Raw genomic sequence first — 19,532 nt, forward strand, 5'->3', positions numbered from 1 at the left:
TATAAATTCAAACTCATACATTTGATGAACGGCCACAAACACAAGCTTTCCCTTTGGGGCACAATGGTGTTGCTTATGGTCTTCATGAGTTCCCTGATGTTCCAATTTCAGTTTTCTTAGCTTATTTAGCTTACAGTTACAGAATTTTGTTCTGTAGGTGGTTTATTTGGCCCTTTCGTCCTTCTTAAAAATGCCAAGTTATCACAGTCTTGTTAATAAATAACCTGTTTATTTTAAAAATTCTTTTAAATAATTCAGATTAATAATTATTTTTCAAAACAATTTCAACCAAGCAAATAGTAAGAAAAATAAAATAAATTTAAATATATTTTCAATCTCTGCATTTTAACAAATTTTTAATTTTAATCTTTTTGAATGAAGTTTTTTAATTTTAATACCTATGTTTTTATCAATTTTTTATTTTTAAGTCAGAATTACTGACACTGGCGCATGTTATTTATTTATATATGGAATTTTAAATTATACATACAAAAATATAGTATTTTTTAAAAAATTATAAAAATATAAAATTCAAAAATAGTCAATAGCGATTTTTCAAAAAATATTAAAAATATAAAAAGTCAAAACTCATATTTTTTAAAAAATAATAATTTAAAAAAAAAAAAATCACCAGTAACTATTTTAAAAATTTAATAAACATTTTTTAAGTACCAAAAACGTCATTAACCTCGTCGCACACAATTTATTTTTAAAAATATTATATTTTCTTAATTTTTTTTAAAACATCATATTTTAGTAAAATATATTCTAAAAACATGTTTAAATCAGAAAAATAAAACCAGATCTATAAGCTACACAATACACACAACAAACGCAAAGCTTGGTTTCCCAAAAAATAAAATAAAATCATAAAGCTTGGTGGAGGGTTGCGGCACCGCACGGTTACCCTATCCATTTCCAAGAAAAAAGCGTTGAAAACCAAAAAGTGAAAACAGGGTAAGAAGAAGCAGCGTAGAGATCAAAGCAAAACCAAAGAAATGCGCTCTCAGGTGTTTTCACTCTCAGCCAACACTACCTTTCTGCGACAAACTCTTCCAGTTTTGGTTAAACCCTACAAACCCATTCTCTCTCGAACTGTATTGCTCCTTAGATCCACATCTAATTCACAAACTCTCCTATGCAATAGTGCTTTTCTTAGACCCCACAAATTATTCACCACGCATTCTCTTCGCAAGTTTAATTCACGTGCCACCCATGTCAACGATGCTGGCTCTATCGACTCGCCTCTTATCCAGTCCATGCAGAAAAAGGTGTCGTTTCATTTCTTGCTGTTATAAAAAAATTACTTGTCCTTGTAGCCCTGAATTTACAATAAGAACGATATATTTTGAAATTCAGAACATAGATGGAATCATTTCCGACACAAGTTTAATGATTTGGTTGCTTCTCTTTCATGATTGTTCTAATTTGTCAAAAATAGTTGGAGTTTAAGTAGTATTTTCTCCCCCAATTGTTTTTTCTTTTCTTGCTTTGGTGTATAATTTCTTGCTCACCTTTTTAAATGTCAATATGCATCGTGCCCAAACAGATAAAGGAGCAACTCAATGCAGAATCAGTCACTGTTAAGGATGCTTATGGTGATGGTCGGCATGTTAGGTCAGAATTTTCTTAACCGTTGAAATGAAATTTGGTTTCACAAATTTTAATGTATATAGTATCTGTGTTGAACTTTACACGAGGCCACAATTTGTTGAATATACGGAAGTAATTCTTGTAACAAGAACAAGTTTTGGCAGAATCATACAAGCCCACTTAAAGAATGAAGAATCATTGATCCTTCTGACAGTTTTTCCCGCCTTATAGATTGTTCTGTTTGTTTTATTAAGATCAAAATGTTATTTAGTTTCATGGTCACTTTCTGATGGATGACAGAAAGTGAGGCTTTTAAGCTTTGTATATCATGGCATATCACTAGCTATGACATTCCAGGGATAATTAACCTTGTTGTATGCTTACAGATTTTGTGTCTTGGTATTTGATTAAAATAAATTCTTTCTATTAGAGAGAAAACACAAGTTGGGGGGAAGGATGAGATATTCTCCGAATTAGAGAAACTGAGTGACAACAGCGTGCTAAGAGGTTAAACGTGCAATAAAGTAATAAATCTATTTAATCTCACTATCAGAAACGTGAACTCACTTAAAACAGATCATGAGCTGAGCACTAGAGCAAATCCATGTTTGTTGGCGAAGTCTTTGAAGAAGCAGGGACTTCACCCGCTCACTCATCTAAAATTGGTCTTGATTCATGAGTTATAATTGCAGGACAATATGCTGATACCTCCACTTCCATGATAAACCATGAAAATTCCTTCTTGGGTTGCACCATGGGTTTTTCAAGTTGGGTTAGGCTCAAATTTAAAATTTAAAATACATCTATTCAATTCACCTTATAACAACTATTGTCCTTGCTTTTGCATTCTTCTCATTGTCACCTTCCCATTTCTGCCACCCTTATCTCTATTTCCAAGGGCATCAAACAAGGGAAAAATATTTAATAGTAATGTCTGTACCTTTTCTTTCCAATGCTTTTTACTGCTTCTTCTTTTACTTCCTACAAGGTGTGCGGATTGTGGTTCATTTTAAAGCTTGTATATCTGCACAGGTGAATGTGCTTGCTCCAACAAAACAGGGCATTGAGTATGAAAATCATCATCTAATTGAGGCTGCTTTCTCTTTGCTCCTTTCATCAACATGTTGCACTTTGTTTTTGGTGCAATGTTGTTCTTACTGACAATTCATGATTTATCATATCATCATATGCCATCTTCTATTCTCCAAAATGAGATTTGCCATCAAATTTGTATTCCCAAATAGCCTCTTTATCTTATTTCTTCCTGCATTTTTTGCTTGACACAATTTGTTTATAATCTCACCCTGGACAGTATAAACATTCTGTAAAGAGTAGGAGGAATAGAGAGAAAACATAAGGTTTTAAAGCACAAGTCTCTTGAACTAGTGTCATATATATACCAATTCTACAGCTCTAATACTTGGAGAGTACAGCTGTTAGTACAACTAATAATTTAGCTATTTAGAAACTTTTTATAGGAAAATAAATTCTGATTGAATACTGGTTCTGAATTGAAGGGGAATTTTATTAAATTCAGACAACACATTGTTCAAGAACAAATCTAGAGCCAAGGCTCTACAGAGAATATTTCTCCGCTCTAGAACTGTATAAACTTCACACATACCTCTCTACTACCCTTCCTTACAGCATAGATTTACATGACATAACTGAAATTACAACATATATTTAGATAGAAACATAACTGACATGACAGCATATAATTAGAAACAAATGTAGATAGGAAAATAGCTGACCCTCCTCAACTGCTCCACTCAGCAGATACTAAACTCTTGCCTCTCACAGTAATTGCCCTACATGGCAGTTTCTTCTGCCGTAAACCTTCTAAATGATTGGTTTGTTGAGACTTTGTCTAGCAATTGGTCCTCCTCTGACCATACAAAGTCACAGTTGATATCGTGCAAAGAAGATAAGAGAAGTACAAGGAATTTGGAGGTCGGGGAGATCGTCCATATCAAAAAAGGGAAAACAAAACAACAAAGAAAAAGCGAAAACATCATTGGAGCAAGTTTTGCTCCAACTGAAAGTCAATTGCATAATCTTATCACAAGTGTTAGCCATTGAAGCATCTTTAAATCTATGACATTACGCCTCAACCAAATGTACAAAATGATAGCATAGATTGCACGTTAGAGTTTCAACACTTCCCCTCAAGTTTGATTTAGTGAAAATGTTTCATAGCTGACCATTTGAATTGACACAGCAAATAGTAATATCTCCCAAAAGTATCTTCTCTTCAAATTATAGTTTCACCTCAATGTTTGTTCCTAGATTAGAGGTTGTGTCTCTTCCTCCCAAATCAGCTGCATATTCATTGTTCTTCAAAGTTTGATGATGAAACTGAATGCCATTTAAAAAATCTCGGTGCAAATTGATAATTGAAACATTTCTGGACGGTTTTTATATCCTCTTTGACAGAGGTTTTCCTTGAAGCTGTGCCATTTTTTCTGCTAGTAGTTGGCACTTAGACTGCATAGCTTTGCTGGGACATAGCTCTAACATGTGGTTTGGTGTTGCAGCATTGATGTTGTATCAGTAGCCTTTGAGGGACAATCAGCCGTTAATAGGCAAAGGATGGTTTATAAAGCTATATGGGAGGAGCTTCAGAGTGTAGTTCATGCGGTTGATCAGATGACTACTTGCACTCCTGCTGAAGCAGCTGCCCGAAATGATAAAAGATCATGAGAATATTCATTGACTGCTTATGCATGGGATTGAACTAGGAGTGTTTCTGCTCTTGGTGTTTCTAAACTCATTAATCTGCCAACAATACACTTGGCTAAGAGCCAAACCTTTTCCCATTGGTGGGGTTAGCTATGTGAATCCTACGATGTCATAATGTTTTGTCATAAATTATGTTTATGGGTAAACTATTGACTGCTTAATTTTCTTAATTGTTTTGCCTGTAGTTTCCTTCGGTCTCCATTTTTTACCTTTAGTCCTTGGACTAACCTCCATCTGATCTACTCTCCTTGCTAAAACTTTTACAAGTCTTTTCGTCACATGTTCAAATCACCTATGGTGAGATTTTACCATTCTTTCTATATTATGTGCTAGCTCAACTATTTCGCTAATTGATTAATTCCTTTTAAGTCCATTGCATATATGAATTGCTTCCTTTTATTGGCCTATTTACAATAACTCTGGTACACCTTCCAAATCAATGAAGACCAAATGTCAATCCTTTTTATTTCTTTAATTCTTTTAAGCAACAACCTAGCTTTAACTGCCACCTTGTTATCCATGTCATAGAGATTTTACAATGTTCGCCATTTATTGCCTAACACAACTGTGACCATATATATTCGGGCTTAGGATCAATTGTGTCAACAAACTTATGTGATTTTATTAACAGATTGGGTGATCTTTAAGTTATTTTTAGTCTTGATATCATTTATATAATTTAGTGGTGGTTAATTTTTGCACTCCCCCATTCTCATCCCTATATGGTAAAAACTCGTCTCGTGTCACTTTCCTTGAGATGACAAGGAAGAAAAAATTCAGTTTATCTAATTTGCGAGTATCTTTTTCCTTTATCATGTGTCATTTCTCATATTTCTTTAAACGGTTTAAGTTGGTGCAATATAGGATAGCTTACTGTCGATTTGTCTAATCTTGTATGAACTAAGTGTATTATACAAATATTTAAGCCCCATTGTACCATTTTAGATCCTTCAAATGTTGGGTTTTCTTGGTGGCACTTGCCGTAACAAGAGATAACTCGTCAACCAGTGGCAATCATAAATTAGTCATTAGATATGATGATGAAATTAAAAGTTAAGGCAAGGATTAAAACGTGTTGAATTGGCTACCTCCGCTACCAGTGCCTGAAATGACTTTTTTTTATCGATATTATTAAACTTGGACCGGTTATTGTTTTAGTTAGAACATGACAAACACGCGTCCGTTTGGCAAATAGAAAAAATGAACAATAGAAACAAATGAAAATATGAATTGATGATGAATGATTTTAGTCAAGATTCTAAGAGAGAATATATAGTTAAAGGTTCGTGACTATCTTTAGTAAATATAATAAGATTGTATAATTATTGATGAGCTCACAAAAATGTTTTATCACTCATGTTCAATTGATTTCTTGCCTAGGATTTGTTTGCATCAACATGGTTTATAAAGTATAAGCAAAATGCTTTTAAAACCAAATTAATTGAAATTTTAGTTCTTTTGAAATGATACTACAAAATTAACTTAATCCACTACTCTTTTTGCACCTAATCAATTTCTTTGATTACGTGTTTGATTATTAATGGGCAAGACATGCCCTAATTGATTAGGACAATTTACTTAATCAATTAGAAAGTTTTCAAAACTCTATAATTGGCAGCATGTCCTTAATTGATTAAGGCTCACGTGCTAAGGTTTACCCCAAATCTCCCGAATTCAAATCTAACTAAAACTTGATCCTAAACTCATTCTATTAAGAAAGATACTATTCCAAAATGAGATGAATGCTCTCAATCTGAAATGCAATTTTAGCATAAGAATCATGGAAAAATAATGTGTATAACAAAATATATGATAAAAAATTATTTAGGACAAAAATCTAGAATTTTGGATTAAGGGGTTATGAACCGTAAGAAAAAAAAATTGGGATAGAATGAAATAGGTAAATTAAATATAAATTGAATGGAGTAAACAGCAAAAAATGAACCATAAACTTAAACCTAGTTTGATAAGCTTATAAGATCGTCACAAGATTTCATCAAAATTCTTAATAAGATCAATAGTTCAAACAAGAATCCTAGTAAAGCTATGTCGCACAATTTTTGAATAAAAATCAATTGCCTTGCACATGATCTGGAAATGTTTTAATACAGTTGAGTTTCATGGTTTGTTATTCTTGGGCTCAACAAAAATAAAAATATTTTAAAATTAACTAGAATTTTAGAATAAAATAATTCAAATGAGATAATAAGCCTTGTAATTTCATACTGACAATTGGACTCTTTTCTCATTCTGGGTGAACTATGCAAGTGAAAACCTTATGCTCAAAGTGTTGGGAATGGGAAATTTGGGGAGCTTGGGGAAGTTCTGAGAGATCATTTCTCGGAAGCTCATTTCGTTGGACGAGTACACCTCATTCTTTTTTTCTCCTGCTAGTGCTATTCATCTCCTTCTCCTCAGTAATTCCACTTTTCTTGGACGGTACAATTCTGGTAAAAAGATTGATCCCAAGAAGGATTAGCAGGGTGCGATTCAAACTTCCTAGGAAACTTTTTAGTCACTCATTCTAATCAGTTTCTTCTTATTTTTATTCATCTTGTGCGCTGTTTATCCTTTTATATCCCGTAATTGTATATTGTGAAGTTGTTTTTTCTTTAGTTTTTTTAACACGTTGTGTGTGTATCACTAATTACTCAATCCACTGAGTATTGTGCGTAGATTTCTTTCAAGAAAACCATAGATTAGAAACCACCAATGATGTTCAGGCCACTGATGTATTTGAGCTTTGTGATATAAGGAACCAACCCAATAAAGGGATAAAGCGGCAATGGTCCATGCATCGTGTTCATCAATTTTATAAGTATAAAAGCATATTAAATTCACTAAGAACTACGGAAATGAAATCGTTAAGGGTCAATAAGAACTCGAATTTACCAATGTTTGCTCCTGTGCCTTTTTCTTTTTTTCCATCTCCCTTCTTTTTCGTTGTTTTTCTCTTCTTTATGGTGACAATTCTCTTCACCTTTTTCTTGTTAAATTTCTATTTGTTGCTCCTCAAACTGCATGGTTGGTGAAACATTTTTTTTGTGTGTGTGTATTAAATGATAATTGGAGCTGCAGGATTGTGCAGTTCATTTTGAGTTGCAGAAAATTCTGTTTCAAGAAATAATAATATAAAAAGAAGGGTGTCAAGATGATAAGTGAGCTACTGCACTGATTGGATTGACAAATAATAGTAATAATATGGCCAAAAGAAAGTAGAGTGGGTTGATTTGGTACGGTTTCCAAGTTGATTAGATTCAGGTTAAAAATCGTGTCACATTTCAGGTCTAAAAGTATGCAATCTTAAGTTTGCAGGTGAGATATTGGGTTGGAATAGCTGTCTTTGGGTCATTTGACAAATGGTACTGGGATGTTATATTTTTCATAACATACCCATCCAAGGCCTTCTAAAATTTGAATTTGTACTTAAGCTTAAATTATAATTTAAGTCATTTAATTTTAGGCTAAATAGTTTAGCGGTGATAATTTCTATTTTATTGAAGTTTGAGTAGAATATTTAAGACAAATCTATAATTTTATTTTGTAGCTTGGAGAAAGATATGAGAGATTCTAACAAGAAAGCTTATGCTGTGACTTATTTTTATTGAAATATGAACCTGGTAGTTTTAGTTTGGGTTTGATAACTTGGCTCATAAATGGCAACGTGATCAGTTTTCTTAGCTGCTGGATAACCTTATTTCTCTATTTGCATTATATTGTATTGAATTAACTTCCAAGCCAAATTTATAAATCTATATGGACTAGTGTGAGACTATGCTGCATTCTACGGCCTAGAATGATCAAATAATAATAAATAAATAGCGTTGGGTAAATTTTCCTTCTTCTGTGTATCTCAGGTTCATGTATATAATTTTCTAGTATTTTTATTTTATTTTTAAATTAAAATAAGCAAATATTTTCTTTAATTTTAAGATAAATTATTCTATAGTTTATATGTTATAAAATTATCAGGGTATTAGTTTAGTTATATTATTTTATACCTTGAGCATGTGAATTACATTACATTTTATTTTCAAACATAAAATATTTTTTTATCTAAAAGAATAAAAAATACATTTTCAAATTTACAAACAATTAATGATGGTCATTCACAAACCATGTCTTTGTAAAATGAAAATTTCTATCCTAATTTTAAAAACAAGAAAGTTTTATAAATTAGCTACGTGGATCACATGATGTCATGAACCTTGTTCAAAAGTTAAATGTTTAGAAATTTAGTTAATCAAAATGTCTCTTTAATACAAATTATTCTTTTTCTTTTCTTAACTTTAGAGTAAAATTTACTTTCGTTCTCTAACTTTTTTTTTGTTCATTTTAGTCCTTTAATTTGTAAAAAAGTTTCAAACAGGTCATTTTTCGTTAAAGATCTAACTCCGTTAGAATGTTTTGTCGTTTTCTGCCACGTGTATTGTGTGTTACTATTCATAGTCTTCTTCTTCGGATCTTCAATTTAGTTTTTGGCACCTTTTCTTCTTCCTTCTCCCTTTCATTTTTATCTCTTATATTCAAAATTTTATCTTCTTGCCACTAACACTAAGCACCCACTCCCAAATCCTAAACCATAAATAACCTAACTTTTTAATATCTATTTTTTCATCTCTGGTAGATGTGAACACACATTCCTATTTTTCATTTTATTAATTTTTCATGTTACCTTGACCTCTCAAACCTTCATTAACAAGAATACTGTATTCTAGAAAACTTTAAACATAATATAAAAATAAACATAGACCGTCAAAGATTGAAAATGGGCATTTAGAAAGTTGATTTATTTATGGTTTGGAATTTGGAGTGAGTGCTTGTTGTTAGTGGCAAGAAGATGGAGTTTTGAGTATAAGAAGATGAAGATGAAAGGGAGAAAGAAGAAGAAAAGTTGCTAGAAACCAGACTGGAGATCTCAGAAAGAAAATGATGAATAGTAACACATAATACACGTGGCACAAAACAACAAAACTTTCTAACGGAGTTAGGGTCTTTAATGGAAAAGGACTTGTTTGACACTTTTTTAAAAGTTAGAGGACTAAAATGAACTAAAAGAAGATAAAGGACTGAAGTGAATTTTATCCTAAAGTTAAGGGACGAAAAGAGTAATTTTGCCTCTCTTTAACTAACTTTTTCTGAAGTTCTTTTAGTTTCCCTCAATCCCTTTTTATTAGACTAAGAGTCATGCAATCTACTCTTCCTATTGGTGCCTTCAAATGTCTTCTCTACACATGACCAAACCACCTTAGACGATTTTCAAAGGTTTATCCTATTTTTAGAAAAAATAAAAAATATAAAAATTTCTTTCTCTAAATTGTTTTAGCATTCTCAAAGGGTTTTCTTTCATCTTAATGTATTTTTTAAGGTTTTTCAATTGGGATAAATGATGTTTTAGTCCCTACATAAGATCCTTTTTTGTTATTTACTTCCTATAGGTAAAAAATTTCTATATTAGTTTTACAAAAAATTATTTTTAATTTTGTCTTTCCCGTTACTGTACTGTTTGGAAAAACAAAAATTTTCTAAGTTACAAAGCCCTTATCAGACTTTCGTGGTAGAATATAGACTATATCTTTTTGAGGAGAAACAAACTTGGAAGATTGGTGGTATAGACAAATTTTTTTACTAAAATCAAAGAGAACCCTAGGTTCCTACACCTTGATGAGCTATGGACCTGTGAAAATATCTAAGTCCTAAAATTTTGTCGAAGGAACTACTTTTGACATGTTTCTATGAAGATTGGTAGAAGAGGGCTACATTTTGAGGAGTTTTGGAGTCGTAAAAGAGTCTCATTCTTTATTGAAAAGAAGACTACATTTCAAGGAGTTCTATAAGGTCACAAGAGGAGCCTTAATTTATGGTGAAAAGAGGGTCATTTCAAGAAGTTTTGGAGATTTTAAGTCCAAGGTTGAAAACATCCAGAGCAAGTAAAAAAAGAACGTCTTTTATAGATTTGGTTGAAAACTTGTCGAAATAGGAATCAACAAGGGAAATTATTCTAAGTCCAAGAGATAAGGTAGAGCTCACAGATTTTTCCTAAAACTTGTCGAAGCAGAAATTGACAAAGGAAATTATTCTAAGTCCATGAGACAAGATGGAGCTCATAGATTTTTCCTAAAATTTGTCGAAAAATGAATTGATAAGGAAATTATTCTAAGTCCAAGAGATAGGGTGGAGCTCACAAAGTGAAGAAACATATTAATAGAACTACAAGGTTTGAAGCGACAACCAAAACAACATTTACTAGCGGTTACTACCAGTTGAAGGTCAGAGACACAAAGAACCAATCGTAGGTGACAACGGTTATAGAGAAGACACGATCACGAGCAGTTATGGACAATGGGCGACAACGGTTAAAGACAACTACATGGAGAAGGCAGTTATCAAGTGACCCACAAAAGGAGGGCAGTTGAGATATATCTGCCTATAAATAGTATCAAACTTTACATTACGGAGACAAATTTTTGCACCAGACACCAGCACCTAAAATCTCTACACGCTGAAATTCTACACTGAGTCAGATATCGGCAACCAAGGGATTCACAGTTCTCGTTGTTCCTAGCGGACGTCATATGTCTACATTTTTGCAATTTATTTCCAGTCATTTAATTCACTTTCAGTTTGCTTTTGTAATCTTTTTACATTTAGTTAAATACTGGTTTCATTGTTCTACTACTGTTTCTAGTCAATTTTATACTTTACGATGTTGATTCAATCATTCCAATTACAATACACTTAAAAGAACCCAAATAGGATCTAAAATTCATCGTAAATAAATTGGCACGCTCGGTGGGATATTGTTTGTGTGTTTTGTGTTTGCTTGATTGCTCTGCTTGCTTTGATGCATGTTATTACGTAATGGACGTTGTGTCATGGCTAGTAATAATAATCAAAGTAGGAGTAATAATTTTGTTAATTTTGGAAATGGTAATTCAAGGAATTTGAGTACTAACGATGGTGTTACCAACATCATCATCCTCAATAGTGAGCTAATTGATGGTTAGTGTACTGAATAATCCCAACATAAGTTTGGGTCAAAGATCAAGTGATCCAGTATACAGTTTACCCCCTGGGTTTATTCTGCCCCTTTTAGGAGTACAAATGTAACATCCTATGCTTTGTGTCATGCCTGTAGTATATTAATGAGAAAAATCTGTAGTACTTTGTGAGCAGAAAGAAACCGTGTATGTACAGTAACCCCTAATGTCAACAGTGACATAATGCTGATGTCATCGGTGACATCATCGCTGACCTCACGCTGACATCATCGCTTATGTCATCGGTGATCTCACGCTGACATCATCAGTGACATCATGCTGATATCATCGCTTATGTCATCGATGATCTCACGCTGACATCATCGCTTACATCATCAGTGACATCATGCTGATGTCATCGCTTACATCACATTGACGCTGACATCTTCAAAAAAAATTTCTATAAATAGGGAGGACTTCACATGAAATTTTCATTCCCACCTAAGGTTCTCGAAGGTTTTAATGTCATATCTCGCCATTTTCTCCCATACTAAACCTCTAAACTTATATTTCTCTTCAGATCTGTGATTCTACGTCCGTTTTAAAGGATTTCAAGTAAGTTTCTCTAAGTTTGAAGTTAGATTTACCGTTCGTTTCTCTTCTTCTTCTTTTTCTTATAGATATTCATGATGTTCTTAGGAAAACCTCTGTTCTAGAGTTAAATTTTCAGTTAAATCCTTGTAAAAGCTCTGTTTTGAGGTAAAGGGGGCTCTACTTTATCATTTTGTTATGTTTATTACTTGTATTCTCATAGATCTTGTCATGTATGTGATTATATGTGGAATAATCCCTGTTTTATGAGAAATAATCGGTGAAAAGTGATAATAATTAGCTATTTATGTGATTTTATGATGAGTACATGGTGAAATTATGATATTATGTTCAAATAGGGCATGATAAGGTATATTGAGGATGGTTGATATGATTTTATGATTTTGTGATATAAAATATACGAAGAGATGGATGTTTCATGTTTGAATATATTGTGTTTTATGTAAAAATGATGCGTATTGTGAATATGCCATGGTTTGATGTATATGATGAAAAGTATGTGGAAATATAATGAAAAATATGTGTAAACATGATAAATGGCATATGTGAACATGTAAATATGCTCGAAAGAGTATGAGATGAAAAAAGATATGATGTAAATAGTTACAGAGATACACTGGGGAAGTGGAAGATGGAGACGATATGGGATATCTTGGGGAAATGCAGGGTGGTGACATTCGAGATTGTGCACGGAATATTGTGTTCGAATGCACCACATGGCCACACACTCATTTCTCGACTTGACTCCTGACCATTACCTTTGCTAAGGGCCCGTCTATTGCATGCGTTGTATCTGTATTGCATTGGGCCATCCGGTGACTATTTATATGGATGTGTAAAACCTCGGGATAGAGGCATCGGATAACTGTGGCCACAGGGCATGGTAAGCGCGGATGAAAGTAAAAGAAATTGTGAATCTATGGAATATAATCTGTGTTGAGATAAGAATATGCTATATATGACACTGTGATATGTAATGCCATAATGTTTTCTTTAATCGTGATAAGATGTGTGTGATGAATATGTGTTATGTATGAGTGGTAGGGTAGAGACTCACCCTTACACAACATTTTTCAGGAAACCAAGACGAATAGTACCAGGCTCACAGTGCATGGATGGATGAGAACTGCTATAGGACTTAGTTATTTTAAGTTATGTAATGAATATTTTCAGTTCTATAGCATTCTTTTGAAACAATTGTAAAACTACTATTTCTTTTTATTGCTGATGAAAATTCTAGAATCTTTGTTTTTCTAAAGTATTTATGAATTAATGAAATTTTACTCTATGAACCTTATATCATTTCCATGTCTATTTCTATTTAGAGAGTTTTTGAAAGAAAAAAAAAATTACTCTACTATTTAACTTTTTATGAAAATTTATTATATATTGAGAAAAGAAATATAAGGCGTTACAACAAACATACTCTAATCCTGTGATGACAAATGTGTCACCTAGAAATCTCACCATTCTATCGAGAATGGGTTTGATTGGCGAAGTACACAGAACTCAATTTGTGTTAGGAGCTTTAAGCATGGATTCAATTTCTGCTAGTTGTTTCTCAAGCATTGCCTTACAATCTATGAGGCAACAAATGGATGAGTGTAACCACAAAATGGTCAACATGTTAACCTATCAGATGACCACGGTGATTAATCGCATAGTTGAAAGAATGGAACTTTGCCCAAACTCCTTATCAGGATGGTCCAATTTTTTTTATTATCAAAATGGTCCGAGACAAATTGAGGGAAACGTTCAGGTGAACCAACCTTGGTTATTGCTCGAAATCAGAACACCGACGAGGTGTTAGAGCAAATTCAACAAAATAATGTAAGGGGGGCAACTTAATCCTAACCAAAACAACCATAATCCCTAAAACATTGCAAATATTATTAATCAGGTGTTGAACTAACACGGCTTCGATGTAGGGTACGTTAACAAACCCTATTTTTGTCTTGACATTTTTCGAGATGATTTTACAAGCCGAACTACTCTGGGGCTGGAAAGTCCCAAAATTTACTAAGTTTGCCAGAGAATCCGGGGAATCCACTATTGAGCATATTACTAGGCAACTAATAGAATGTGAGGATTTAGCTCAAAATGAAGACTTGAAGTTAAAATACTTTCCTAGTTCTTTAACTAAGGTGGATTTCACTTGGTTCACGATCTTACCCCGAATTCGATACATAATTAGAATCAGCTAGAAAGATAATTTCACAAGCAATTCTTTCATGATGAAATGAAAGTTAATCTATCGACAATGTTGGGGTGGATTTCAACAAATAAGGTCAAGGTGCTTCACCCAAATTCCAAAATATAAATTAGTCCAACTGGCCATATGCGGATTAGAATAATGAGAAATAAGTTAATTTACCAATAATTGAGAGATATGTCGTAGTTGGCCATGAAAGTGAGGCAAATTGAACATCTTAAAGTTGAAAAATATGTCCCTAGAAAAAGTGAGAAATTACTTCAAAAAGATAAATTGGCTTATGTGGGTCTAGTTGAAGGAGAGCTGGACAGTGAGAATGACCTCGAAGAAGAGGATGTCGATGTAAGGGTAAAAGAGGTTAATGTAGCTGGATTAAAACCAGGACCCCATATGTTTGCCAGTCACTTAAACTGTTTGAGAATAAAGAGATGACTCAACCTCATAAAGGTTATCCATTTGATGTTACTAAAAATGATCACATTTTTTTATATTTTGTTTAAAGATGGCTAAATTGTGTTGTCTGATGATCATAAGATCCCTACTATGAAGCAACTACCAAGAAGATTTGCGCTAGAGGTCTTGCCAAAGATCAAGGAAGAGATCGAAAGACTCGTTAAAGTCAAATTTATACAAATAGTCAAGACAGTTTCTAGGCTTCATTATTCATCAGAAATGAATTGAAATCGACAAGAATAAGGCCTTTGACTAAAAAACAACTTCAGTCTTTGTTGAAAAAGATAGTTTTTTTTACGAAGATTTATTTCCAATCTTTCTGGAAAAATGGGAATCTTCTCACTCTTGTTGATGCTAAAGAAAGAGAAAGAATTTTGATGGAAAGTAGAGCATCAACGAGTTTTCGAGGAGATTAAGCAATACCTGACAAGACCACCTGCAATGGTCCCTCAGACATTCTCCCTTGAAGCTATATGTTTTGGCATCGGAAGAAACTATCAAAAGTATGTTGGCTCAAGAAGATGAGAATGGTGTCGAATGAGCAATTTACTATCTTAGTCGAATTAGGGCTGATAGTCGGACGGATAGGGTCAGATTTAGGGCAAATTTGTTGAAACTGATGTTAACCGTTGAGTGAATATATTAAACAAGACTCTGTGCCTAATAATTCATGTACATTCAAATAACATTAAAAAGAAAAATGTGAAGTTTAAATATATTATCGTTCTTGATGGTTCAATATTCAGTTTTCAAAATAAAAAATATAATAACAAAGACATAATGTTCATTAGCAATAATACTAACATTTATAAGTTAATTAAGTTTCATTGTTTACACTTGTCTCAAGTTTCTAACACTAAAGGCATTTTACAATCTAACAAAATCTTCTCCATTCTGTTGTTTTTCCTTTTCTGTGTCTTGGATGAGTTGATGTGTCTAAGGTATATTAGATGTCCAAGGGTTGCCTAATAATTCATGTACATTCAAATGACATTAAAAAGGAAAATCCAACTCAATTAAACATAATAAGCATGTATGTATATTAGATTGCAAATTAATAATTACATTACCTGATGGCATACGCGCAAGCCGGCAATAGTACAAAAATGTTATGCATTGATACTGAAACAAATTCTAACAACATTGATATTTTGTATCATAAGAGAATCAGATTAAAATTATAATGATTAATTGACAAGGAAAAAAAAAAAGATATGACAACTCTTACCAAAATAAAATTAACAAGTTTAGCCAAAGTGCAATAATGCATAATAGTTACACTTCTAATCAAAAGATTATAACTGCGTAGATATGAGTAAGGTACCACAATTTTGTCCAAAAGATTGAGTCATAAATGACTCACAAAAAGTGTTTTAAGTTACATAAAAAATGACTATTTTCAATAACTAATAGAGAAGATAAAGTGATAAATATAATGATAAAAAGTAATAAAAAAAATAAGGTTACAGATAGATAAAGTTACAAAATAACCCTTTAGAAATTTCTTCATTTAGCCAATGGACATTGGCTATGGCCAACTCCTGTTTCTGTTGCTCTTGCATTATTTGTTGCTCTTCTATTAACTTGTCGAAATTCTTGAAAACATTTGAAAAAAATGACTTAGTTGAAAATTTTAATAGAAAAATATATCAAGAAGTTACCATACAAATAAATAAAATACAAAGCCAAATGATCAAAACTAATGAAGACAATTACCTGTTTCAATTTTCTCAAAATTCTCTAATTCTTCAATCAAATTGAGATCTTTAAAATTCTGTAAAGTGGGTTTCAATAACTTCTGAGTGCAGATTAATGCCTCTATCATTTCAGGACTTAAAGAACTTCTAAATATGTCCAACACTCTACTATGCTGAAAGCACTCTCTGAGGCCACAATGGAGATGGAAGTGGCCAAAACATCCTTGGCCATAGATGCTAATATTGGAAATCGAGATAAATTTACTTTCCACCATTTAAGAATGTCAAATTTATCCTCTCCATCAACACATGCTTTAGCTAAGTACCTCTCTAGTTCACTTTTTTTATCAATATAATTTTTTTTCCCTTCAAATGTTGTTTAAACACATTTGTTCTTGCCAAATGATGAGCACTTTCAATAAGACTAGATGAATCAGCATGGGAAGAGCCATCCATTAGACTAGAAGATGATTATCCATTCCTGTTTTGTTGCTCATGTATTGAAACATACCAATTATACATTTTGGAAAGATTTTGCTTTACACGAATGGATAGTTGATTTGTAAAATTTGGGTCATCTTTATACATGTCATCAAATGACCACTCTACATACTTAACTTGTATCGAGGATCAAGGATGACACCGAAGAAAAGAAGTTGATTCAGATTGAAAATATTCCCCCAATACTTATCATACTTTTTCTTCATGTTCCAACCCATATTACTCAAAATAGAACTTGAACTCAAACAAATTTGTTTTAGCTCACAACAAACATTAGCTAATTGATGAAATGCAGAATGTATGGTAACATGTATAGATGATGAAAAAATTTTGGTGGTTTCATAGAAAATTTTTAGAAAATTGATAAAAGCTCTTGCATTTTCCCAGTCTATACTTGTAGGAGGACCAACACTCCCAAAATAGTCTAAATAACTTGAATCTTCAAACTCAAGCTTGTCAAATGCTGGTTGAAACTTTTCTGCAACCTCCAACATCATATAGGTTGAGTTCCATCTTGTTGGAACATCTAAGCACACAAGCTTTCGAGATGAAATTCTTGCAAAGCCTATTTATTCTCTGAACTTGGCAAGTCTTTAAGGGGAAGACCTAACAAACCTCACAGCATTCCGGATGCTAGCAATGAAAGTATTCAAGTCCTTTAAACCATCATTCACTACAAGATTCAATATATGAGCACAACATTGCATATGGAAGAAATCTCCATCTAAAACCAACCCACTCATGTTTTTAAATCTTTTTTTAAAGTATGCCACGACAACATCATTAGATGATGCATTGTCAACTATAAATGTAGAAATATTTCTAAGCCCCCATTCTCTCAAAACTTCTTCAACTTGTTTTCCTATTGTCTCACCTTTATGATTTGAAACTATAGAAAAACTAATTATTCTCTTTTGATAATGCCACTCATTATCAACAAAATGAGTTGTAAGAGTCAAGTAATTTAGGTTTTGTAAAGATGTCCAACAATCAGTAGTGAGTGCAACTCTATTACAATTAGATTAAAAATAGGCCTTCAACCTAATTTTTTACTTAAGTAAAGCTGAAAACAACCATTAGACATTGTATGTCTTGAGGGGATTGTCAATTGCGGTTGCAAATGTTTGCAAAGATATTTAAAACCTTCTCCTTCAACTACTTTGAATGGTTGTTCATCTAAGATGACAAAAAAAGCCAATGCCTTCCTACAATATTCATAATTAAATCTTTGGCTAGTTGCAACTAGATTAGAACCTTCCCCACTCCTAAATGTGAGGATAGTTTGATTGGGATCATGACTCACAACATATGTAAATTTCTTACAAACTTTAATGTGACTAAGTATGCTAGATGTTCCATGTAACTTACTGTCACAATAATATGTTTTACCACAGTTTTTACATGTTGCCATAGGTTCTTTAGATTCATTTTCAAATAGTTTAATGAAGTGCTCCCAAGAACTTGAGGTTCTTCGATTGCCATTTGCATTAGATTTCCTTTTCTTTCTATTACTTGAGAGAGGATTAGTAGAACCAGCTCCAACAACTTCGTTTGCAATAGATGGTTGATTTATGGGTTGACTTTCACCACCAACTTTTATTGTTGGTGCAAAATTCATGAGATTTGTTGGAGCCCCTTCAATTATAGATGTTATTGGTGCTTGTTCTAGTATAGGAGGTAAACTCTGACTAGACTGCTCCATTACTAAACAATGATGAAGTCTTTGTTAGATTTAATCTACTATATTGAGTTTTAAAAGTTCTTAAGTTTAATGAATATGTTCTAATCAAATTTATCCACTTTACATATATAAATGGAATCATTATTTGATATTTACCTTTAACATATTTATCAACAAAATGAAATAAAAATCATATTATACAAAGAAAAATTATATAAGACACAATACATCATATCACAAAATCAACAATATAATAATAACAACAACAATAATAATAGAAAAGATTAAAAAATAAATTAGAAATAAAAAAGTTATTCAAGATATATGTCATAATATGAATCATATTTATCAATGTTTATGTTGAAAGAATCAATATATACAAGTCATAATACATCTTATTACAAAATATAAAATAATACTTAAAGCCAAAGGAAAATAAAAAAAAATTAATGAGAAATAAAGAAATTACTCAGATATAACATACCTTTAGTTTCATTTTGATTGACCAAATGCTTTTTTTCGACTAACCTTTTAAAAATAACATCCACAATCTAAGAGTCTAATATTAAGAATATGAAGTCTAAGAAGAGACAATGAAATAGAACTTCAAAAGAAAAAAGAATAGAAAAAATATATTTCATAAGTTTGGGAGAAGTACCCATGGAACAATAAAGAGATGAGAAGAGAAGTACCTTAGGATGAAAAGAGGGAAACGACGATATTAGAACTATCACCGTTCAGAGTCTAAGAGTTCAACAAAGACTAAGACTATAATGTTCACATCTTTCTTAGCCCATTGTGCCAACGTCACATAATATAAGAAAAACATGAAAAATATGTGAGAAGAGACATTCAAACAAACTTTAAAGAGGAAAAAAATGGAGATGATGAGTACACAAAAATAATATGCCATAGAAATAGGGGAAAATGACTGCGGTGGAACTCAATCTGGACACATAATAAAAAGGAGATGAAAAGAATAGTAACTTGTAATTACCATGACTTGAGGGAGACAATGATGTTCATTGTGATTTGCATAGACAAGAGATAAAACCAAGAGT

At 32.4% G+C, this 19,532-nt stretch overlaps 1 protein-coding gene across 2 annotated transcripts; it reads left to right on the forward strand.

Moving 5' to 3' along the window:
* The first annotated feature begins 836 nt into the window (after positions 1-836).
* On the forward strand, positions 837-14,889 carry LOC113872882 (protein BOLA4, chloroplastic/mitochondrial). 2 transcript variants are annotated; one of them, XR_003505918.1, is made up of 4 exons: positions 926-1,271; positions 1,550-1,617; positions 4,131-4,351; positions 14,877-14,889. XR_003505918.1 is itself a non-coding variant. In XM_027510757.1 (3 exons), the coding sequence occupies exons 1-3, from the start codon at positions 999-1,001 to the stop codon at positions 4,294-4,296; spliced, it is 507 nt and encodes a 168-aa protein (XP_027366558.1). In that variant the 5' UTR covers positions 837-998; the 3' UTR covers positions 4,297-5,003. The 2 variants fall into 2 exon arrangements, 1 of the variants encoding a protein (XP_027366558.1); XM_027510757.1 differs by lacking the exon at positions 14,877-14,889 and having other exon boundaries at positions 837-1,271; positions 4,131-5,003.
* The last annotated feature ends 4,643 nt before the right edge of the window (positions 14,890-19,532 follow it).

Source organism: Abrus precatorius, unplaced genomic scaffold, assembly GCF_003935025.1.
Source record: "Abrus precatorius isolate BTA unplaced genomic scaffold, Abrus_2018 Scaffold7, whole genome shotgun sequence".
NCBI classification, from domain to species: domain Eukaryota; kingdom Viridiplantae; phylum Streptophyta; class Magnoliopsida; order Fabales; family Fabaceae; genus Abrus; species Abrus precatorius.